The 24632-nt window shown below is 43.9% G+C and overlaps 1 protein-coding gene across 7 annotated transcripts in view; it reads left to right on the forward strand.

Annotated features, from left to right (window-relative positions):
• The window catches only part of PRR5L (proline rich 5 like), a 43838-nt gene extending 19413 nt beyond the window's left edge, over positions 1–24425 (forward strand). For all 7 annotated transcript variants that reach the window (XM_080397508.1, XM_080397512.1, XM_080397511.1 and 4 more), the window contains 5 exons: positions 10425–10482; positions 13365–13456; positions 17009–17149; positions 18610–18736; positions 22574–24425. In XM_080397508.1, coding sequence (XP_080253634.1) covers positions 10425–10482; positions 13365–13456; positions 17009–17149; positions 18610–18736; positions 22574–22956 — 801 coding nt within the window. In that variant the 3' untranslated portion in view covers positions 22957–24425. The remainder of the gene's footprint in view (positions 1–10424; positions 10483–13364; positions 13457–17008; positions 17150–18609; positions 18737–22573) is intronic.
• Positions 24426–24632: the final 207 nt, after the last annotated feature.

A 24632-nucleotide genomic window follows, 5' to 3' on the forward strand; every position in this document is an offset into this window, starting at 1 on the left:
ACCTCGAGCCTGTCACAGTCATGCTGGGGCTAGTGGCATTAGCTGAGACTCCTTGGATCTCTTAGTAGTAGAGCTGACAACTGAAGAGACTGCTTAGACTACAGCCTGATCGCTGCTGGAGGATGGATATCTGTGTTGCATTCCTCTTGGCAAGCTGAGGGCATCTGATCTTGTCCTGAGAGAAGGCTCTGATCGCCAGCACTGTTCCCTGCCAAAGCAGGAGAAGAAGCTGTGTGCTCTCACCCTAACGGCAGGACCACACTTCTTCAGCCGCAGACCATGATTGCAGTGTAGGTGCTCAGCACTGAGCTACTGCTGGGAGAGCGGTGGCCTTCGCCTCGGCGAGCGGGCAGTGGAAGGGCCTGGCAGCGATCATCGCTGGGTTTGTTTTCCTGTCAGTCTGTCTGTTCGCACTTGTACGAATACCTCACTGTATATGTACTAGTTCACCTGCAATTGCTATTCTCCCACTGAAGCCAATGGGACTCAAACTTAATTTCTGTAATTTCTTTTTTCCCCTCTCAATGTTGAAAGGAGTTACTTGGCATCCGTCAGACTTAGCCTGAAGTAAAGCTCTTGGTGCTGGCAAGCCATGAAACTAACGCTGAGATAAGGGCTATTGTAAGAAATGAGCTTTTTTTCCCTGCTGTGAGCTAAGATGCAGAATTATTTCTGATTCTAGACTCACAGCGCGTGGCAGTTGCCTCTCCCTCCTTAATGTCTTTACTCAAAAATTCCTGTGTTGTGAAGTTGGGAAAGACTATTCATGTGCCAAAGAAGGCTGACAGCATTATTTCATTTGCCTGTGGGTACAGTTTCACTGCAGATGCCAGCTGATTTACAGCAATACTGCTGCAACCTAAATGAGCAGAGTTGAATCAGGCTGCTGATTTGACTAGAAAATAACCTTGAAAGAAAAAATAAAGTTTTCAACTACTTCCTTTGACTTGTGCTCATCTCCTCTGGTGTGGGTGAAGTAATGGGAGTGGGCCACCAGGATGGGGAGTGGAGAGGAAGTGCGTCTTCTGCCTGTAACTTCCTCCTCCATTTGTTAAAGCCCACTGAAAAGCTATCCCAAGAACCAAGTTTACTGTTCTTTTAGATTGAAATGGACCCTAAAGGATCTGCTCTCAGGTGTAACCAGGCAGCTTTAAATGTCCTAGCAGCAATTAGAGCAACTAACTGGATCATGTTATATTTAGATGTGATAAATTTACTTAAATTTTTTCCATTTCTTATGCCACAGCACTTGTAATAGGAGCCAGTAAGATAGTATTTAAAATCACATTTTCCATTGTTTTAAGAGATCTGGCTCTTACATTAGGTATATTTTACACATATGCGCACAATTTTTCTAACCGCTGAATATTCAATACTAAAATAAAGCAGAACTTCTATAGTGAGACGAATCTACCTTTGCAATCAACTTGATTTGATTACTCACAAGTCCTTTTCACCAATGCTCATACAAATTACCACATTTAGCTCCTGGAGTTGCTGAAGGAATGTTTAGGAAATGGAAGGGGTTTAGGCAGCTTTCCTCTGCTACCAGACTCTCATCATACCAGAATTACTGAGTCTGGTTTGTATTTGAAAGAGAAATGTAATTCCTGCAAGGGTTTCAGTGGGAACGGAGATGTTTCATTCTGCAGCAGATTTGTGTTTATAAATCCGCTGTTTTAGCAACCCTATTATATATGCAAGCCATCTCCTTGGATCGGCATCTGAGTGTAGATGCCAGATAGCCGGGATTCATAATATTTGCTGCAGATCTGCCTTAAAGCAAATATTCATACCCCAGGATTTCCAGTACTGACTTTGCCTGTGAACTGCTCCAATAGTTTCCTGCTGCTGAGAAGGGGCACTTTGTACCCACCCCTCTGCTCTGTAACCCAGCAGGGCACCATCTGCTCTCACTGCTGGCTTAGTTCTCTGGTGATCAGCTGAACTGCAACAGGGAGGAATCCTATGACCATGAAAGGTGAGAGGCTGGGATTAGGAGGAACAGCGTGTATTGGTGACCAGGACTTCTCTGAGGCAGCTGTAAGGCTTTTCGGATAAGCTCTCTTTGTGCTGTCTGAGCCTTGTGGTTGTGGAGAAACTTTTTGAAATATAAAAGGAGTGAGTGTTGATAAATTGATGCATTATCTTCCTGATTCTGCAAACAGCCTGAAACAAAACCTTTGGAAAGGATGAACTGCTTTGTTTCACTCTCTGGGGGCTTGTTAATCTTGAAACTCACAGGGGAAAATGGAAATGCTAGTTATTTCACATCTAACCACTTTAGCAGAACTGCCCGGTTTATGCACATTAACTCCAAACTGTCTCCTCCCGAGGTGGAGAGACCCAATTCCTTGCCAGGCACTGTAACCTCTCCCAGCACGCATGGGCTGCAAATGCCGAAAGTCAGGTGCCCAGAGCTGTCATCTTTCCACTCTGTGGTCTGCTGGCAGGGCTGGTAGGTGAGGGATGGCGAACGGACTGTATTTAATGCGGTGAGAGCTTTGGTGTCTTAAAACCAGAAGTCAAGCTGTTGCAGTGCAGAGCTGTGGGAGGTGACAAGGAGTTAGTGACTCGGAGTCAGGCCCAGCTTTCTGTTTGTATGCAAAACCATAGAAACCACAATATGCAAATACCCGTGTTGCTGGGGTGTCCAGCAGAGTAAGAATAGCAAGATGATAATGGATAGCTGCAAAAGTAAGCAGCAGTGGTGATGAGGCATGCCCAGACCCAAGCCACAATTGATTTTGCCCCCTCCCTTCAGAGCGGCCAGAACTGGGACGGTACACCTTGCTGTGGTCAGAGTCCCTCTCGCTGTAGGTAAGCTGGCTGTGCAAGGGGGCTGCGGTGGTGGGGGAGACATGCCCTCCTGCTGCTGCTGCAGCACTGTAAAACTTTGGCTTAAGTCCCTGGTGCGTGTCTTTCTCGAACTCCAGCCTATCCGGCATCTCTCTTGATGCTTGCTCTCCATTGAGAGGCTGCTTTGTAAAGCCATGCTACAGCTGAAAATGGTGCGTGTCCCTCTCTCCTGCTTAGCCAAAGAGAAAAACCTGGTGCATGTGACATTTCTCTCCTTGGTGCCAGGTTTCTATTTCTACCTGCTTCAGAGCAAGGCAAGGAAGTAGTTGTGTATGTTATTGGAGTGGTGGTTGTTGCTGGATGAAGGCAGCAGTAGCTCTTCTCTGGCCAAATGCCATCCCATGCCTGCTGCCAGGGGCTGCAGCAGCTCAGCTGCAGCACAGGGGGAAAGAATGGTCACTTGTGTGATTTGCAGAGCTCAGCTGTGTGTCTGCGATACTCTTTTGTGTCAAGCTGGTCTTTATTATTGTATTTCTTTCCTTGCTGGCTGGGAACCTCTGTTCAATGCAGGTCTGCTGATTATTTCTGCTTCATCTGGCACTTTCTAGGACTGAGCTTTCATGGAGCAGCTCCAGAGATTCCATAGCAACTGCCCAGCTTCGTTATCATGGACAGGGTCACCCGGCAGCTCAGCCCCATTACTGTGAGCTGAGCAGAGGACCTAGCCCTGGGTGGCAGTGGCAGTGGGGACACCTGCTTCAGGCCCTGCGTGCACTGGCTTTGTAGACATGAGCGATTCACTTGAAATGGTGCGAGGTTGCTACCCCTCGAAGTGTAGCGTGGTGTGACATGCTGTGCCCTGGCTAAGCAGGGCTCCCACCTGGGGCACTGACTCATCAGTGCAGAGCTGGTGGCCTGACCATGGGATTTTCCTGTAGCTGCTGCCTTGCTTGACACCTTGTGGTCTAGATCAAAGCGGTGCTGCCTACTCGGTCTGCCCAGTCTGCTCTCCTTATTACTCTCCCTGCCTCACTTGTTTTAAGTGAGCTTTCTTTTTTATCTGTTTTGAACAGATCTGTCTCTAGAAGAGGAATTTTAGGATGTTATTTCATATTTATCTTGCAATTTATTATCTATGTAGGATCAAAATGATCTCTCTTCTTCTCTTCTTCTGTCACTATCTCCCCTCTTTCTAGAGGAAGAAGAAAAGGACAGGGGGGATGTTCCAGGTGTGAGATGCTGCAGCTCACACAGATTTGCATTTTGTAAAACACTGCCAAGAAGTAGGTAGGTGTTTGTGTACAACTGGCAATAACTTTGTAGAAAATACTTGCCAAGTAACTTTGGGTGATGCTTTTTCCTCAAATTAACATCAGATTATCCAAGAAATAGTGTCTATGCACTTGTAGAGCCTGTAAAAATGTGGTTCAATACTAGAACACAAAGCCTCAGTTGCCTAGAAGAGAGTGCTGTGTTTAAGAAATGCTGTAATGTGTAGAAGAAAAAAGTTATTATTTTTTTTTTACCCAGAAAAATAGAGTCAATTATTTTGAGTTTTCTCTGGATTAGTTTATTCCTGTTCCAAGCTTACAAGCGTATGTTTCTGTTTGATGAGCTAGTATTGATTTGTTTATTCTAATCTGGCTTCTTAAAGGCATACTAGCCATGTTTGGCTTGGAAACTTAAAAGGAAACTGAAATTTGTCTGTGATTAAATGGATGTTCATGTCAACTTTTTTCCCCCCAAGAATAGTGGCTTATTAGGAATAGTAATATTTTCTTGATTAACAGGAGAATTCCTTTGTGTCTTGCTACACTGCATAGACAAGGCTTTCAGACGAGATGTGAAGTCGCCTGTGATAGCTTGAGCCTCCTCAATGTTTTCTGTGGAGCTACTGCCAAAACTACTTAGCTGCTTTTCACCACCCTTCAACTTGCATGTAGCAAGCTGTGCTAGTGGTAGGGCTATCGCTCCAAAATTCTTCCTGTTGGTTCTGCCCAGAGGCTGTCACTGAGACCAGGCTGCTAGGAAAGTGCTCCTGACAGGCAACATCTCTATCTTTGGCAAGTCAGATGGATACGATTTTGCATGGCACGTAGTGGGAGCCTGCACAGGAAGGGCCTCCATGGTCCCTGTTGGGGATGGCCAGCTCCTGGCAAGGTAGAGGAGGGAGAAGGTGCCCATTACTGCTAGTTTGAGAGAGGAGCCCCAGCTGTTGTGCCTGGGACAGCTTCCACCTTCAGTCATTGTGCTGGGGGAACTGGAATTGTTTCTCTGGATGTGGATGGAGAAACTTGCCTCAGTTTCTCTAACAGGAGAGGAAGGGGAAAATATCTGTGCTGGGAAAAAGGAATTACCTGGAAAGTGCCTGTGCTTTACAGCATGGTGTGTGACTGCCTTCAGATTATTTTTTTTTGTTACCAACGATTTCAGCACAGCTTCCTTTGCAAGAGTAACAAACACACACGTATTGTGGGAGGGTTTCTGCTGAGGAAGAAGGAAAAGCGGTTTTTCTGGAGCTTTGAATACTGTCTGCCAAAACTGGGGCATTTGAAAACTTACTTAAGGCTTTGTCTTTGCTGCACTTGGTGGTGGTTTACCTGAAACAGCTATTGTGCTTTTCTGTGCTGAGAAAAGTAGGGGGGTTTCAACCTGCAAGATTTCACAAGCCCACTTCTATCTGCTGCAAAACATCTCTCCAAATTTCTCGATTGCATGTACATGCGGGGGGTTAACCTGGGGCTTTGTTTCTCTGCAGTGCATGCTTCAGCATAGCAAGAGTAAGGGCAGGATCGCAGCACCCACAATGAGCGTATAGCAGCTTGTGGTGTCCCAACAGCAGGGTGAGGACTTCACCCTGGGGATCCTGGGAAAGCTGATTTGGGGAGGGGAGGGAATAACTGCCTCCTCAAGTGCACAGTTCCGCTGTAATTGCAAAGAAATGGAAGGTGGCAGCTAAACTTTTTCAAATAAATGCACCCTTCAAACTCACTTGGTGTAAGTCTTCATCTGGTCTTACTTGCAAATAGAAGATTTATTTCTCCTCTTAGCTCTGTGCCTCTGTGTTGCCTCTGGCAACCAGGGATAAAGCAGTAAAATGAGACTTGCAATCTAGACAAGGTCTGATACAGACCTCCACTGCAGCTGCATTTATTAGATTGTATTTATTTGTCAGAAAACCCTGTAGGGTTTTTTAATGAAAATTTACCTGTCTGGCTTGATCTGAGGGGGTAACATTTGTATTGAATCTGTTCCTAAGCCTGTGACTTTAGCAGAAAAGACATAAGTAAAATGTCCAGATATTTTTAAGATGAGGAGAAGAGAAATGAAGTGTAGTTTGTTGGGGTTTTTTTTTAATTATTTTTTCCTTTTTCAGTAAGTCTCTCTTCCACAGGAAAAGGGAAAATTTGAGAGGGTAATTGCAACATCTGCAGGAACTGTATGGAGCTAAGCTTTTTTTTTTTTTTTTTTTTTTTTTTTAAGAAACCTTAAGAATGAGATGATGTAATCTATTTAGCATATGGAATTACTGATAATGCATTCATGAGAGCATTATAAATTCTTTACTACAGGGTAACGATTAATATATCTGTTTTTATAGATAGAACTGTGCTGCTCATGAAGGTGTACAAATGCATATTTTTCTGCTGACATAGCTGTAAAACACAAAAAAAAATCTCTGAAAGTAGAAAGCATCGTTAATACTAACTTACAAGCAAAGTAACTGGAAAATTGTATCCACAGTGCTTACGAAGATTCTGTAAGTTGAAACGTAATGTTTTTGCACAGATAGAGAAGGAATTTCTATTTCTTGAGAAAAACACAAGAAAATAAGTGTGACACCCTCATATATACGTGTGTGTATACAGTTTTTTATTCTATAGTAATTAAAAATGGCACAGCATTAAAGACCAGCTGTAAATTTTCCCTGCAATATATGAGAGGTAATTACCTTGAACTGTAGGTTGAAAAATAAAGGATTATAGAGGTACTTCATTAATAAATCGAAAGCAATTGGAAGGGTAAAAGTGCAATAGCACTTCAAACATTATCTTATTGTTCAGGCAGAAAAAGATTTACAGCGTAAGTGGGTTTTACTCCTCCCCCCCAATTTTTTCCTTTCTATATTTCTTTCTCCCTCCTTTTCCACATTGTTTTTTCCTGGAAAGTCTGTTGTTGTCGTTGTTGTCCAGTGCCTGACATGTGCAGTCACTTATTTGTATTTCTGCTAGAGAATCTTTGCAGAATAGCCACCTTCCATTAGTTGATCACGTTTGGAAATGCTGAACATTTTTTTTCATTGTGCGAACTTATTTATCCAACTTGCTAATTGCTGTTGTCATAGCCCAGGTGAAAAGTATCTCGCAGACACATTCCCTTTGCAGCTTACTCATCCTTTGGCAGCCCTGTTCCTCCTGTGCTCTGCTGGGAACTTTGGCTTTCTCTTCCTCTCAACCCTAACGCTCACCCCGGCGGAGGAGTGAACCCTAGACAAAGGCCCCCAGCCATTAAAAATTTCTCACTGACAAGTTCCCTTTGCTCCCTGCAGCCCTTTGTCACATTGGTGACAATGAATAAATCAGAAAACAGGCTTCTGCAGGAAGGGGGCGGAATTCCATAGCACAAAAAACTGCAGAAGGTGGTGGACCTTTTTCTTTTTTTCAGAATCAAGGTATGGCTTTTTGGCTAAAACTGAGTAAGCTGTTGTAAGCAGGGTGAGATATCACAGGTCATGGAGGTGGCGTGAGCTGCCAGACCCTCGGTGGTGCATGTGCCGCTGGAGGTCCCTCCATGCCTGCTAACCTGTGTGGGCAGCAGTGTCCTGGAAGGAGTCAGCACAGACCAAAACATACCCTCCTCAACTGACAGCCATGCACTCTGTGAAGCCTAAAAGCAGCTGCTTTGTTGTCTGCAGTATTGCCAGAGAGCTCTGCTTTTTACCTGTTGGCATCCACAGCTTTTCAGCTGCAGTGAGTGAGAGTCACGTCTGCGAGCGGGTTCAGAAGGTCACAGGCAAAAGTGCTTTGGGCTCTTGTCTCCACATGGTCACCTCTGTGTGGAATAGCAATTTTAGCACCTCTGACAAACAGGACTGTTCAAGTCAGATCTGATTCCTGTGCTGAAATTACTAGGATTGGTTGAGTATTGAAATTTGTTTATAGCTTGACTATACTGCATGGATAGGACTGCTTTCGCACTCTGCTAGAGCTAGTAAGGGTCAAAGTTTTGTGACTTGGATGGGCAGTTCAAATAATACAGTTTCATTCCACATGTTGCTCCTAAAATGCTGTGGTGTTTTTGTGTAACTAATTTAAAAAGAACATAAATTCTACATTATTTTGGGAATAAGGCCATACCAAATATTTTTGGGGTTGAATTCTGAAACAAAGCCAAAGCCACCTGCTAGCATGGGAAAATTACCTTGACTACAAGCATGACCAATAATTATTTTTCCCTTGTATGCACTACACTATATTTAACTGTTATTGCTACTAACAGAACTTACCACTGATTAATTGGTTGGCCATTAGCCTCCTTATGTCATGACTGAATTCTGAATACAGATTAGGGGATGCAGGTTGGGTTTGGTTTTTTTTTTTTTTTTAAAGAGATATCTCAAAAATACTTACATCTGGTGCATTTGAGACAAGTAAGCCATTGTAGCAAAACATGAGTTAACGTTTTAATGTGAAGTAGCTATGAGATGGGACAACAGCCAAGGAAAGGTACCCATTTCCTCTCTGTGGTATAACACCACACTTCTTTCACACTATGAAGAAGACAATGCCCATACAGTCTTATCTTGACTTAAGATAAAACTTTCCACAGAAGTTCCCCCTACTACCCATAGCATGTGAGGTGACTGGTGAGCTTGTATGGCTTGTTCTTTCTTCCAGGCCCTTTTTGCTGAAATCTTGACAAAGATGCAAGTGGAAAATTTTCTCTCTGGTATTGCGCTGGCGCCCAGACCCAGGGGGTCTCAGAGCTCACCTTGCATGAGGTGAGATTCGAAAGGAAAAGGAGTTTCTTGAATTCGGCCCCTGATTTTATTACTTGCAGTGTTTTCCTACCTGCCAGCTTTTTGAATATAAATTCTCCACCAGGGAAATGCATCCAGAGGTGTTTGCTTACTGATAGGATGTATGGTGGTCTCTTAAATCCCTTAGCCTCTCTCTACTTGGAGTCTGTTTGATTACATGCTACTCAGGGAAAAGCCCTTCCTTTTCTACACATTTCAGTGATGTCTGATGCTAACAAGCAGGATTTTCAAGTCACAAGCTTTTCTTTTATTCTGGGAATGAAGTACAAGCGGAGGATGTCACAGAGCAACACTTCCTCCTTTTTATTCCTTTCCACAGTACCCCGGTGTAATATTGCTTCTTGTGGGGAGGATGCGGAGGTGTGCTGCTCTCTTTGCTTGGGGTGGCATACATGGTTACCTGCTTGAGTGTGTCACAAATGAACCAGCCTGGTATATGGTTACAGGAGGAAGGTATATCATCCAGAGCAGCAGCGCAAGGGCAGGTGTGCAGTACAGCAGCTCTTCAGGAGGCCCTGGTAGTTGTCCAGGCACTGAGGTAATGGCAGTGTCCACTGACAGTGAAAAAAGATGTGCCTTGTTCCTCAGCTGGTGGAAGGTTGAGAGGTGCATGTCTGACCTGGTTACCCATTAAAAACAAGACTTGGAGGATGAACATGAGAGCAGGAGAGGTCTCTGAATATTGTGCACTACCCTGATATTGAATCCTTTCAAAGGGACAGAAGGCTTTATGCTCTGTCAAAATAATCTCTGTGGTAGGACTGAACCTTTTAGGATGCAATGATAGCGTGTTTTGTGGTGATAGCAGCTCCTTTCTCTGGGATTCTCAAAGCTTTTCAGAATAATTGATTCACCTAGTGCTGTTGGGAGAACAAAAATGTAGGTGTCATTTTTGCACCATTCTTATGTTTGGGGAAATGGGGACAGAAAGCGTATCAGATATTTAGATGTCTGCAAACAGGCACATAGATATCTTGATCAGTCTGGTCTCTGTGACAGTTCAGTTTATCTAGAAAGACTAGCTCCTGTCACTGCTTCTGCCGCTTGGGACTGCATACTGAGATGATCTAACTGCTCAGTATAGCAAAAAAAAAGCCTCATAGAAAATAATAGGTAGGAATAGAGAAGTAAGTGTCAAGGGAGCTGAACTGGCTTACCGTACAGTCAGGCAAGTACTGAACTAGTGCAAAGGAGGAAGAGAGTGGGACACTTTGATCATTTGGCCCTTTGATCACCTCCATCATGTGGCTGAGGTATAGCTTATGTGGCTGTACTCTTCTGTTGAGAACCATTTTGTTTTCTTGACTCCTTCCTTCACCCAGGACAGATCTTTTCTTCCCACTTCTGGCAAGTGTTTCAACTATCTGCCGTGTTCTCATGTCTGGCTGTACAAGAGGGGGTTACTGAATGTAGAACACTCACAGTAAGACCAGGACTGGTGGTGGTGCTGGGAGAAAGTGCTACGATATGACTGATCTTTAGATAACTGCATGCAAAGCAGATAACATCTGAAAAAGATTTATTCTTCCATGTTTATTTTAAATCTCAGAAAAGGCAAATGCATGTCTCTCTTCTCTCTTGACAGAACCAGCTCCTTGCGAAAGGTTTGCTGTTTATAGAGGAGAAGGTTAAGCTGTGTGAAGGCAAGTATTATAAGAAACCTGTTTTGGAAGGGAGTTGTGCTTTGATGTTTGGTCAAACAAGATGATCCCCACGTCTGCAAAGCATACAGTCCTTTCTGTTATTGTCTTAGGGTATCATATAAGCTCTCAGGAGCCAGGATGCACTGCAGCCTTTCTAAGGCTTAAGAGCTGGTGGGCTGTTTGTATAGCCATGTAGCTGCAACACTCCCACTAGTCACGTTTTCATCGCAAAAACAGTTGCAAAACTGCTAAGATTTGCCTTCTGCCTTTTATTTCTCAATGTGATTTGCAGCTCAATGTAATCACGATTTTGGTTACTGTGTTATGCTTTTGAGAGCTGAACTAATAGGCTTTGTGTAAATTTAGAGGAAAAAACAGTCACTTGGGTGGGAATTAAATCCTTCAAGAAAGAAGCTGATCGCACATGAAGTTCTTTCAAACCACTGGGGTACAGATGCTTGCCCCCACAGAGCCTGTGGACAAAGACCAGTGTGGCGCAGCCACTCTGTGTTGGATGTGTGGGGGGTTAGTCACGTATATTAACAGTTGCTCAAGCAGAGCAAGCTCTCTAGAGCGCATGTCTTTATTCAAAGCTAGGCTGCTGTTTGATTTGACCCAGTTTTGTAGCCTGTTAGGGAAGATCCCTTGCTAATCACCAGCGTGCTGTATCTGGGTCATTAAATGCCAATAGACACTTACAGTCTTGCATCATTGTTGGTGCTGGGTTCCTCTGCACCATTCTTCACCAAGTGGCTTCTCCATCCCGCCAGCAGGCTGCAGGACGCAGACCCTGAAGGAGCTGTGCAGTTGCCAGCCTCCTGCTTGGTGCGTGCTTCTTCAGCACTGGCCCTGTGAGGAAGGGAAAGAAGGCAGATTCATGCATTTTCCCGACTGTGGGTACCTGCCCTGCCACTGCCAGCTTTTCAGAATGAGTGCTGTGCAGCTTGTTGTAGGTTTTATTTTCTGTGTCCATCAAAAACTATTCCAATATCTGTTTTACCATTATGAAAATTGAGTTCCGGTCTGTAGTAAGCTGAGAGCTGCCAGGGAGCAGTTTGTAGCTGCTCAAGTAGTTTGGGTAAGATGAAGTTTCCCAAGCGGACAGCAAAACCCCTCTTCCTATGCCTTATTTTTTTATCTGTAAAGTGACACTGGAGCCACTTCGCCCATGCAGGCTGGCATCTCTGCAGGAGATGACTCATGGGCACCTTTCTTTCATAATGTGTGAGCTTATTGCAGATCTTGTGGTCACAGCAGGAACGTCTTGTACACACTCCTCAGTTAGCTCCATCTTCCTGGAAAATTTCTGCTGTCCTAGTACTCAGAGATGGAATAATGTTCTTGCTGCATTGCATGACAATGTTTTATTCTGTCTGTTTTTCAGATCACAGCCTTTTATTTTCACATGATTTTCCTTTATACAGTCTGTCAGAATCTCTTTCAATGCCTGTTCAAACCATTTCTCCTTTCCATTCAGAAGGAGTTCTCCATGACATTTCATTCTGACTCTGCACACCAAAGCATTGCAGTCCTGGGGAGGAGGCAGAGGAGGGAAAAATTTAAACATTCAATTAGTCTGTTTCCTGTTGCCTTTTTCACTTGCATTTGGCAGTTTCTGATAATGGGTAGCTGTGATAGGGGTGTTGGATTGGTGCTTGTCTGCTTGCAGTTCCAGTTTTGAAGCAAGTGTCGTACCTGACAGTGACCTCTCTGAACCCTCCTGCAGTCGTCGGTGGGCTCTGCCTGAAAGGAGATGTCTGCAGGACCTGGTCCTGCTAGCTCTCTGCTTTCTGGCTGTGTCCTAAGCAGCATAACCAATGGGCAAGCCCAGTGAAAACCTGTGTTGAAATCTCCAGAGGGGAAAAGTACTTCAGAAGACAGTGATAAGGCTCCTTTGCATTGCAATTTTACCTGCATTCCAGTTCCTCATGTAGGGCTTTCAATCACCTTGAGGCTTAGCCTTCAAAGCTGTCTTGAGCTTCTTCTGGGGTATGTTATTAAAAAATTGAAAAAAACATTGCAAACCTTTGGCCTTTGGGATGGGAAAATTTTCCAAAAAAACTTTGAAGGCTTTGGGCCCAAATGCTGAGGAGCACGCAGCTCTAAGTCAAGCCTATGAGCATTATTTTAAATGTCTATTCAAATGACTATGTTCAGTAAAGCATTTTTTGGTAATAATAGGCTTTTGACCACAGTTGTATTTATGTTATGGGAATCATGAGTTGCACAACTTAGTCTGCCTTAATTTTAAATACCCACCTACATTTGAGGATGTTTGTTCAAGTTGGAGTCATATGAGGGGTAGCCACAAGTAGGTTTCATTCCAGAACCTTCCTAAGTGCCACGTTTTAGAGGAGCATGGTGGCTTTGTGGCTGGTCAGGACCCTGACTGCTGTGTCTGTTCTTGGGAATTAGGGGATGCTAGAGGGGTCTCAGCTCTTGTAAATGGTCTCCCTCACTCAGTCGCTGCAGAACGGTTGATGTTGGCTGTGACCTGCTGGTTTTCAGATTCAGCTGCTGATGTGCAGCCATGCTCCCACACTAGTTGAGCACGCTAACTGTGAGCTGTGAGATTACACAATCCTTTGCTGTGGAGTTAAAGCCTCTGGCTGGAGAGGGGCTTCACTCTTCTGTTGGAATTGGTCTCATGTTTTGCACAATGCTGTCTTCTTTGCATTAAGCAACACAGCAGTTTATGGTCACAGCCTTGTGTCTCTATCAGACTGAAGCTTGGCTAAGCAATGCCCAGTTTTGGATGGAAACTGTAAATGTGAAGGGTGGGTTTGTATCTTACTTAGGGAATTACAGAGTAGTGGGAAAATTCAACTTGATTTTAGTGTCCCTGTTGCTAAAGCTCTTGCTCCTAATCTCTGTTTTCATAGGTGAGGATCGCATTGAAGTCCTGTCTGAAATCTGGGATCACTATTTTACAGAGACTCTTCCTACACTCCAGGCAATATTCTACCCAGTCCAGGTAATCTTAATTATGATTCAGTCTTCAATCAGGTGAGGCAATGTAACTGCAATGTCTGCCAATGGCACGTGGAAACTTCTCTTCTGTTCCAGCAGTACTGTTTGGGCAGTGGCCAAACAGGTCTCGAAACCTTTAAACTAAATCTGGGAGGAAGGAGAGCTTGCCCGAGTCAGCATTAACTGTGTAAGAAGGACTGCTAAAATCTACTGGGCAAGCACAGTATAATTTATTCCCATTTCTCTGCCCTCTGTGCTTAGCTAAGCTTGAACACTGAAACTATTGGACTGTACCTTGTCTAGACTGAAGCTTTGGGCCATTTGTATTTATAGTTCTTCCATTTTTAAGTACCTGGGACTGTTGGTGCAGATGACAACGTTGGCAGCTTGTCTTCAGAGGGACAAATCTGAAGACCAGATGAGGAGCAAATGTGTTTAACTCACCCTAACTATGTTTGGAGGGCTTATGTCCCAGTTGTGCCTTTGGAAAATCCACTCTTGGGGTTTTTTATGCTTTAATAAGGGGACAAGAAAATCTATGAGTAGAAGATGAATGAACAACTTTAAGGCCTGTTTACACAGGGGATTTTGAAAGCTGGGTATCCTATCAGAAGTGTTGAGTTGTATCATTTTTTAATGTAATTTTAGTTAGTTTCCATACAGTCTAATTACCTCCCCAGCCTATTTTGATCTTCTATTCCATCAGAGAAAAATAAAAATGTACCTCATGAGGAGACTGACGTTCTTGGAAATGCTAGCCTCCTCCTCTTGACTTTTGCCTCTTCCACAAGACAGACTTTCCAGAGCCTTCTAAAATTATTTTTCCTTTGTATTGTGTGAAAGGCAGCAGGTAAAGCTTAAAGGTTGATGTGCTGCTTTTGACTGGGGTAGAATTAATTTTCTTTACAGTAGCTAGTATAGGGTTAAGTTTTTGATTTGTGCTGGAAACAGTGTTGATAATTCAGGGATGTTTTCGTTACCGCTGAGCAGGGCGTACACAGAGCCGAGGCCTTTTCTGCTCCCCACCCCACCGGCGAGCAGGCTGGGGGTGCACAAGTAGCTGGGAAGGGAACACAGCCGGGACAGCTGACCCCAACTGACCAAAGGGATATTCCATACCGTGTGGTGTCATGCCCAGCATATAGAGCTGTGGGAAGAAGGAAGGGGGGGATGTTTGGAGTTATTGCATTTGCTTTCCCAGGGAACCGTTAGATGTGATGGAACTCTGCTTTCCTAGAGGTGGCTGAACACCTGCCTGCCATGGGAAGTGGTGAATGAATTCCTTGTTTTTGCTTTGCTTGCATGCATGGCTTTTGCTTTACCTATTAGACTGTCTTTATCTCAACCCACAAGTTTTCTCACTTTTCTGATTCTCTCCCCCATTCCTCTGTACGGGAGTGAGTGAGTGGCTGTGTGGTGCTTGGTTGCCAGCTGGGGTTAAGCCCTGGCAGTTGTTCTTTTCCTCTAATCCTATTAAAGTTAACATTTCCTAAGGGAGAAAGGACTTCTGCAAAGACAGACACTAACCTTTCTACTGTGTTTATCTTTATTCTTTCCTTGCTGCAGATGCTTAAAGGTAGGTGCTTGGCAGGTAAAACTTTGCAATTATAATATTGCCTTTTTCTCTCCTTCTGCAGCTAACACTCAGAGTGACCTAATCTTTTTAAGCAGCAGTTTGTCTGTGCTGCAGCTACCTGCGCACCATTGAAACAGCTGAGCTGTGTGTCATACTGACCGATGCTAATAATTTTGCCACTTAGCAGAAAAATCTACTCCCCTGCTATTAAATGTCTCTGATGAGAAATTGAAAAGAAGTTACTGCAGCTTTTGAAAGTAACTTGGTGGTAGTGGTGAAAGCATGACTTTGTGATGTTGAGACTTTTTGAAAGCATAACTTTCTTACTGTATTTGTCTTGTCACAATCCCTGAGTCACTCAGCTCATCTAGCTTGTATAACAAATCTCTTTCACCAAGTCGCAGTTCTTCATATGCTACTCCAGTAGATGGGAAAGTCAGTTTGTTGTTGGTTCCCCATCCTTTGCTGCAAATGCTAGAGTGATTATTTAGTTGCGCTATTGTGTGATCCCAGCAACTGTCCATTCAGAATGAAAGTCAGCCAGCCAAATGTGTTAAGTGTATGTTACTGAAGGTAGTAACTAGAAGTAACTTCCTATCTCAGCTAAGTTTAAACCCAAGGCTCATAGCTGTTGCAGAACTATGACCTTTATGCAGCCAAGTTGGTTAAATTGCTGTGCAGAGGGAGACTATGTAAACAGGTCACTGGCTTTTGTATAGTTGCAGCTGTTGATGTAACTGATTGGTGTGGAAAAAGAACAGCAAATCTTGTTTTGTTTGGCACAGTAATATGTTTGCATTTTGAAATGGTGTATGAAGTTAACAGGACTAAAATGCATGATATAAATAAAAAGGGTGAGGCTGCTGAAATACAGTTCAGAGATATGTACTGGTCTTTACTACACCTCCATGTTTCTAAGCACACAGTGATGGTTTAAAACAGCAAAGTGCTTTTATTATGGCCAAGTTGCCCTCCAGACTATTTGCTTTAATTTGTATTTACATATTGATGCTGCTGTTAATTATGGCATTAAAATGAATATGAATTAATGATTAACTGCTGTTAATTCCTTCCAGCTAAATATTTGCCATGTTGAGTGTGTTCCCAAACAGACTGTGGGGCAGAGATTAACATGCTGGGAAGAACAAGGAAAACTCTTTAGGCTGGAAAGTGCTGGGCAGGTCTGGGAGGAACGTTTCTGCTGTTAAGCTGCAGTGGAGCAAGAGAAAGTCATGCAGATGTCAAGCACAGCAGAGGGAAAGGTGGTAACACCAGAATGCCAAATGGAGTCCAACTGTGTTTAAATATGCTGAGAAATATTACAACATGCTTACTCGTGGTGTTGATGTAAAAGAAGTAACTGGGAGGACGCAGAGCACCTTGTGGTAGAAATCAGTGCTGTTGCTTTTTGTTAAGTGATGTTTGGTACAAGCAGCGTCACTAGCCTTGATCTAGCCTTATCATCTGTTATGAACTGAACGGTGGATTTCTGTTGTACCATCAAGGTCTAAAGCACAGATGCTGAGGAAAAAGAGGATCCAACACAGACAAGGCTTAGATAAGGAATAATCTGTACCAGCCTCTTTCCCTACCAAATCTCTGTTTTTTCAGCTCTGAGTGGCAAAAGCACAAGCTGCACTCATCCTGAGTTTTGGCTGTTTGTGACCAAATTGGATGGCAGTTGGGTTTCATGAATACATAGTCTTTTGGTGAAATACAGACCCGTTTTTGGCTTCACTCCAAACATAGTGGCACCTCAGATGAGGTTTTACTCATTTCAGAATTTCTGTGGGACAGAGACTGAGAGGGAAGCAACTAAAGAGTACCATAAATCCTAAGCCTGAGCAGCTGTGGGGTGCTTTGCCACAGCAGCAATGGGCAGGATAGACCCTTTCTGTCTGTATGCATACATGTAGTCATGCAATGCTTACACATCCCTTTACCAACTAATGGATTTTGTCTTCTGTGTTTTTGTTTTAGGGTCAGGAATTGACTATCCGCCAGATTGCTCTTCTTGGCTTCAGAGACTTGGTCTTGCTAAAAGTAAAGTTGGAAGAAATTCTTCCTCTGGTCCAGACAAAGCTCCCAGCTTCCATTGTCCAGATGCTGTTAATTCTGCAGGTGGGAAGCCTCTGCTCTTCTTTGTCTGTCTCCACTTGTGTATCTTGACCTTACTGAACTAACATGAACCCTACAAAGGAGAGTGGGGAGGGTAGAGGGTACGATGAAGGGGAAGTGATGTGTGCTGATTTGGGAGCAGTAAATGGAGAAATGAGAGCTGAGTTTGAATGTCCTGAGCTTTCCTGGGAACAGGTAAGGATGCTGCCATGAAAGGGCCAGGTTCTGCTCTTTGGTTTGTATTTTTCTTGGTACCTCTCCTCTGCACTTAGGAACAGTCTGAGGATGCTTTTTTTTCACATAAATTTTCATATCCCAGCTTCTCTGAATGCTTCTTTGTGCTCTAGTTCTCCTGGTTTCTCAGCTTTGCAAATGACAGGGCAAGCCTCCATCAGAGCGGATTGTGGGATTTGAATGAGCTGTGACTGCTGGCTGTCTGATGCCAGCTCCTTGGCCAGCTGGGATGCTGAGCAGTGCCCATGAGAGAAGAAAAAACCTTTAGGCAGCAGGCAAAATGCTAGACTTCTTCCAAAGGCCTCTCTCAAGAGACCTAGATCTTATGTGAGGACTATCCTCTTTATTCAGAACTCAAGCGAATATTTTCCAAGCATGCCAAATGCAGCCAAATATACCAGCTGTTTTATCTTTTTATATTGCCCAGCATGACAGTCCTGCAAAATACCATATCACAGGTGGCTGTTTGGGTTCCTCTCACTTTTATTTCTTCTCTAATATACCTTACAATGAGCGGTGAGGAATGAAACTTTCTGAAACTGTGAAGTGGCTAAGCTGGTATTTCTGTATGAGTTCTCGCTGTTCTGATGTTCCTAGTGACCCAGACTGTAATAACAGGAGATAAAGTACTAGCTCAGTTTCCCTGCAATACTTTATTAAAAGAATCTCGAGGGCAAAGAGGGTCTCAGAGTGATGTATTTGAGAAAGAAGAGCTTATTGAGACTTTGCAGGAAGTTAAGTCTGTGAACGGTTTCTGAAATTACTGTTAAATTGGTTAGTGTTATCTACCATCTTCACAGCTGTAAGCTGAACTACAGAGGATGCTTTTCTTGCAGTCCTGCCTAGGAAAAGAGTAGTGCTTCGCCCAAGTTGTGTTAAGGGTTTTCTACAAAGAGACATTTCCTGGTAGAACTGCCTTGGTATAATTATATCACTGTAGTTACACTGTGCAAACCCTCCATGTGAGTGTACCCTGTATCTTCATATTGCTTGGTCAGGAAAAGGACAGCTTGCTGGTCAATGTCCATAGGGCAGGGCTATGGTGTGAACAAGGAGGCTGACCTGAACAGCGCCTGAACCTCCATTTGGGCTTATCAGCTGTGCTTCTCCAAATGATCAACTGATGTGGTGGGGGTATTCCAGTGCAGACAACAGACTCCAAGCTTTACCCAAAAACCTTACTCAAAACTACATAAGGGTAATGTTGACTTTTTATGTTTGAATTTCAGAGTGTCCATGAGCCTACCGGCCCCAGTGAGGGCTACCTACAGCTGGAAGAACTGGTCAAGCAGGTGGTATCACCATACTTGGGTTTGTGTGAGGATCACAGCTTCTCTGGTAGCACCTGCTTGCTTGGTAAGACATGCGCATCGTACAGAAGCTCTTGTTGGGGTACACAGCTTGGTTAATGTGAAGCAGTACATATCTGTGCTAGAAAAGGAGACAATGCATGACTCAAAGAAAGAAAACAAAGGCTAAAACACCCTCAAGAAGGTTCTGATTAATATGTTTCTGAATGTAGATTTTTTGTGGCAGGCTTTTTATTTTCCATGATGGAGTGAGCTATTACTGCCCCACTACTGCATGCATGCACAGGTGCAAAGTCTCCCCTCTCTTTGGAGGTGGGCTTTTAAAAAAGATTTTGGGACTCTCTGGTCCATGTCTGACATGCTGCTCTCACTCTGGTGAGACACTGCACCTAGTCCTTTGCTGCCTGCTCTCTGTCCCTGATTGCTAGCCTGCTTTATGGCTGCCTGGGTTGCCATGCTTGCTGCTGCATCAGCCAGCCTTTGCAAACAGCAAAAACTGTTGGGTGCTCACTCTGAGGGATTACAGGGGTTTTTGCATGGAATCTTACTTCAGTCTGAGGACTTTGCTTTTGTTTTGGGTTATTTTTTTTTGTTTCTGGTTTTTTTTTTTTTTTTTTTTTTAAATAAAATATCTGTGTTTTAACTGTGGATAAACGGGTGTAGGTGAGAGAACTGGCATTCACTTCAGGAAGGGGATGCTTATAGTGGAAAACTTCTCCACACATGATCCAGGAGCTCTGCTTACCACATGTGGTGGGCCAGAAGAGCTTCGCTAGCTAAGAAATAGCCGTAGTGATACTGATTTGATAGCCAAGAAGATTTAAACAGAGAGAGTGCGAAAAGCTCCAGCCTCCCTCTGGTTTTATAACCTTTAGCCCTTGCTTTGATGCAAACTGTAGCAATCTGGAGACACACAACCTGTCTTGGATAACACTGTAGCAGCACAGGGGAAAAGATGGTCTTGCAGTAAAAGGACTTACCAAGGCTCAGACAACCCATGCCTGTAACAAACTCGGGGCATGGCTTTAGGCAAAGTATGGCCCGGGTTTTGTCTTTGTGGTTGTTGGGCAATTAAGTATCTTTTATGCAAGTGAACATGGTTATACAGCATTTGTTCGCAGACCTGATCCTGAGGCTGAATCTAGACTACATTCCCCTGTAAAAGTTGAACTTTGACAAATCTGATTGTTTTGCTGTTTATGGACATCTGTATGCTGCTGGGATAGTTTCAAAGGTAGCTGCCTGACCTGTACTGAAGTTTCTAGCCATCCTGGATTTTTGGATTTCTGCCAGCTGAACAAGGCATTAGTGCCATTAAAAAAAGAAAGTTTCACAGAAATAGGCCTTGTAAAATTTATGTGCCTTAAAAGCATTGTATTTACTTTGATTTTAGCTGTCTTTTATTTGTGTGTATTTCCAAGGTGTCCTTTTGCCCTTACTCCACCCTGTGCTGAACAGGAGAAGAGAAAAAACTTGTGTTTGTATTACACAACATTAACAGCAGAGCAGCACTTTTCTGCAAATAGTCTTTCAAAGTGCTGCTGTGGTGGTGGTTTCTTTTCTTTAACTCCCACTTCTAATCACACTTCCTTCTCTTCATCTCTCCCTCTTTCTGTCACCTTTTTACTTTCTCAGAACCAGTTTCTTCTCTCAGTGGGCAACCTGTAATGGCGATGAAGGCCATAGGTTCCGTGTAGTAGCTTCTTGGAAACTGCACTTTGGCTTTGGGTTCACATGCATTCTCAACAGATGCTATGGAGGCCAAACTGCCCTCTAGACTGGAGCCTTCAAGACGAATGAGTGTTGAGAAATGCAACTGAAGGTGTCTGATCACATCTGTCAATACACATAAGGCTTCAGTCTGCAAGACTGATGTATCTTAAACTTGATTTAAAGTGAGAGAGGAGTGCAGCAGGGATAGGTGTGAGAGGGGACAGGACAGCTTGTAGAGGGATTCATAGAGGACAGTGTCACCACCTGCTTTTCTGTTATCACTCTTCTTGCTTTGACCGTGTAAGTTAGCTGTAATCTGCATAAGGATGGAGTACTCTGAGGGGATCCAGCTGTCTAAGAAACAATGTTTAAATTGGAGATAGGGAAGAAGATAAAACATTTACCCATCCCCCCATGTGTTAAACCTAACATCACTGCTGATTTGAGTTTGCTTGTGAAAAATCCCTTAAAAACTCCTCCCAGTTTATGTTCCTGGCCATAACACACCAAAACAGAAATAAAATTTCTGGTTGTACTATGCATGACAACTCCCTTAAGAGACTGTCTTTTGCGGCCAAGAAAGTAAAGGGGGAAAAGTAAAGCAATAAATGAATGTTTGGAGTTTAGCCTAACTTTAACTGATTCTCATGATAAAGAATTTTAATTCCGTTGCACAAAAATAATCTGCAGATATTTTTCCCTCAAAAGTCAGGTCCCAATGGCCTCCAACACTACAGATTGCTATGGCTTGAACTGCAGATGACACCTAAAGAATATATTCACTGTAACCAGCCTCAAAAATTATTTGCACATACTCTTCAGCACAGAATGAACCATTTTGAATGAATGTATTACTGGAAGCAGAGAGGTGAACTGTTGTCATAGTTTGGCTGCTGCCAGTAGTGGAGTTTTGGCTGCTTACCCTTTCCTCCCTGCAACAATATAGAGTTTGTTTTCTGCTTTTCTTCCTGGTGAAAGCTTCCAAAACTCTTTTATAACCTTCACTGACAAGTGCTTTGCTTTGCATTTTGTTACTCTATCTCATACGCTCTGCAGTCTTGGTGGAAGTATTTTTAGATGGTTTAGAGGTCTCTGACTTTAGGAAATGACACCCTGCACTTCAAGGAAGTTGGTGAGAAACAGAAACACAGGGAATAGTTTTATCAGCTGCTTTGGGGGTAGACTGCATAGAGGTTTAACATCCCATGGTAATGCTGCACGGTGGTGGAAGACAGCAGGGTGAAAAGTAATACTATCTGATTCAGCCTGCTAGGGGAGTGAATTACAGTGAGCCAAGGCACAAACTCAGAATCCTGCTTTTAAAGCTTAAAGCTTTCAGTGTCAGAATTGAAATGGTGATTCATGATACGGAGCTGGTGACTGTGCCTTGGGTTTGAGTTTTAAATCAGGCATTTTCCCCCCCTTTTTTTGCCAAGCAGGCTGTAGACCCTGCACTCATCAATTCTGTGTCACCACTTCCACCTGTGCTGTGCAAGCACTGCCTTTCTCTTCTGTGCCTTTCCCCCTGGGCTGTTGTGGGCTGTTGCTGTGCAGTTAGGAGTTTGCAGTGTCTAGCCCCCAAACCAGACATATTTTAAGTGGAGGAAATGTTCTTTTTATTGCGTAATCTTTAAAAAAATACAGTGGGATAATGCTAGCAGAACTGCCTTTCTGTAGGCAGCTGGAGAAGCAGCACAATGTAAGCATCAGGAATTTTATGTTGACACCAGCTAATGGCATCTCCTGAGAGAAATTTTCCAGAGAAAGGGATGGCAACTCAGGTCCTCACTGAATGTTTCTTTGGGGACCTGTGCCACTTCAGTGTCACTGATTTTAGTGAACCTGCATGTGAGAGCTCCAGAAATCAGACCATCAGAATGCTAAAGAAAGTCCCTCTGCTGCACTTGTTACTTTTGGGCTCATTTCTTTCAGGCAGCAACACCATTGCCTTACAGCAGGCTGGGAGGTGTCTCCTTCCCCAGGGAGAGGCAGACCTACTTTATAAACCCCTGTCAGTAGCAGCTAATGAGCACCTGACTGTTCCCTGGTGGTAATGTCGTGGGATACTGTGGCTGCATGCCGAGTCCTCTTGGTTCCCTGTGGCCAGCCTAGCAGCTTGGGAGATGCTTTGTGCCCTGTTGACCATTCCTGCTTCCTTTTTCTTTTCCAGAGAGACGGTACTCCAGAACCCATGCTAAGACTGGTGTACTCAATTATTCATCTCACATGGTGACGAGCCGGCAACCCAGCGAGATGGCCCTGACCCCGCTGACGGAGCAGGAGGGTGAGGCTTACCTGGAGAAATGTGGTAGCATCCGTCGCCACACTGTTGCCAACGCTCATTCGGATATTCAGCTCCTGACAATGGCCTCCATGATGCACACGGGAATGGTGATTGAGGAGTCAGACAGTACTGACAAATGCCGCCTCCTGCAGCCTAGTTTTAGCCACAGGCAGTGCTCCAGTGAGCCCAGTATTGCCGATGGACCAGAGGAAGTCGTAGCAGCAGGTAGGCAAGACCCTGCAGAGCTAAACTGCACATCAGTCAGCTAGAAGAAGTCGTGCTGAGGAGAACTGTATGCACAAAACTGGACAAACTGTTCTGTCATCCCTGCTGGGAAAAAAAGAAAAAAACCCTTGAGTTTTGCTCATGTCATTGAAATGGCCTTGAGGGATCTTACATCTCTTTGGAGATCTGTTTTTTGTCTCTCTAGATTTGTTTTTCTTGCCTGTCTGGGATCACTGTTGATGGAGGTACCAGGCTGCTCTTGAGTGAGCACCAAGGGCTGCAAAGGCTTTGCTGTCTACCTTCTGTAAGCTTTCTTTCTCTGCTAGTCCAAACCTTTTGGCCTCAGATTTCCTTCTGTTTCTTTGGTATGATACAAATTAGCCTCTTTCTGCTTTTCTTCATTTTCCCCAGCTTTGTGCTGCTTGTTTGCTGTTTGTTCCTGTGGCGGAGCACCCTGTGCTAAATGTTCCCTTTGCTTCTGGTGCTGATGGCTGCAGACTGTGTTTTTCTCTTTTAAAGTTGAACTCAGGGATGAAACCATTTGCATCCTGCAGAAAGATCTGCTCAGGTGGCTTGTGAGAGTAAGAGATCGTTCACTTTGCCTCCCATGGGCATGGATGAAAAGTTGAAATCCAAACAAATCAGACTTCTGCCCATGTCCAGACCTCAGGAGATCTGAGTGCATGTAGAGTCCCAGCTGAGTACTTCATAAGTACTGTATTTCGTTCCAGTCATATCTTTGCGGGTGGCAGTGTAAACTTGGGTACAAAGGAGGAGTAGGTGTGTAAACTGAGGGCAAAATATAGTCCTGAACATCCTGGCATTTGGTATCTATTTGGTCTCAAAATTTCAGTGGTGGTCAGGCTACAATGAAAGGAGAAATCCAAATGAATTCCTCTGGGAAGGAGATGCTGGGCAGAGTCTGCGCTTGTGCGGGAGACATAAAAGCCCTTCTCAGCACTGGGCCATCATGATTCTAGACCAGGAGGTGACAAACAGGATTTCATCCTTGGGCTGCTCTGATACTTCTTGCACTTGCAGATTTTGTGAGACCAAAGATAACCAGCCGGGTGTAGAAAGGAGTCGTGTCTTGGTAGTGTATTTGTGAAGTGCTCCTGACCTCCAGTGGTATCTGACTCACCACAGTGTTGCTTTTAAGATAAAGCGAGGCTCTCTGCAGTCTTTGTTTTTATTTTGAGGATTAGGAGTGAGTCCAGTTTGCAAGTGTCTGTGTCAGGCAGTACCATCCGCTGTGTCTGCTTTGTAGCATCATTCGGTACTCAAATGCTACTTCTATGAGAACAGAACCAATCTGTTCAAGCAGTCCCCTGGGATACTCTGCTGATGTCTTGCTAAGCGGATTTGAAAGTGTAATTACAGGCTTAGAAGTGAACTGAAATGCTGCCTTAAATGTCAAATCTCATTAAAAATATGGATATAACACCACTGCCACTCAAATCTAGTCCCTGTGGTACTGACTGTAAATAAATCTGTCTTGACAAGGAAACAGAAGGTTAGGATGCGCCTTCAGGATGGTTGTTTTTTTTTGCATGGTATGACATTAACTGCAGAATTTGCCTGCTTCTGTTAGACATTAAACATCTTCTGCTCCACTGATTGAACCACAAGTACAGCTCTGACCTGTCAGGATTTGGCTGTAGTAGCATGGGCAGCAAAAATAAAGCAGATTATTATTTGGAAACAAAGCATCAGAAATACC

The sequence above is a fragment of the Falco punctatus genome (assembly GCF_963210335.1).
Source record: "Falco punctatus genome assembly, chromosome: 7".
Taxonomy (NCBI): Eukaryota; Metazoa; Chordata; class Aves; order Falconiformes; family Falconidae; genus Falco; species Falco punctatus.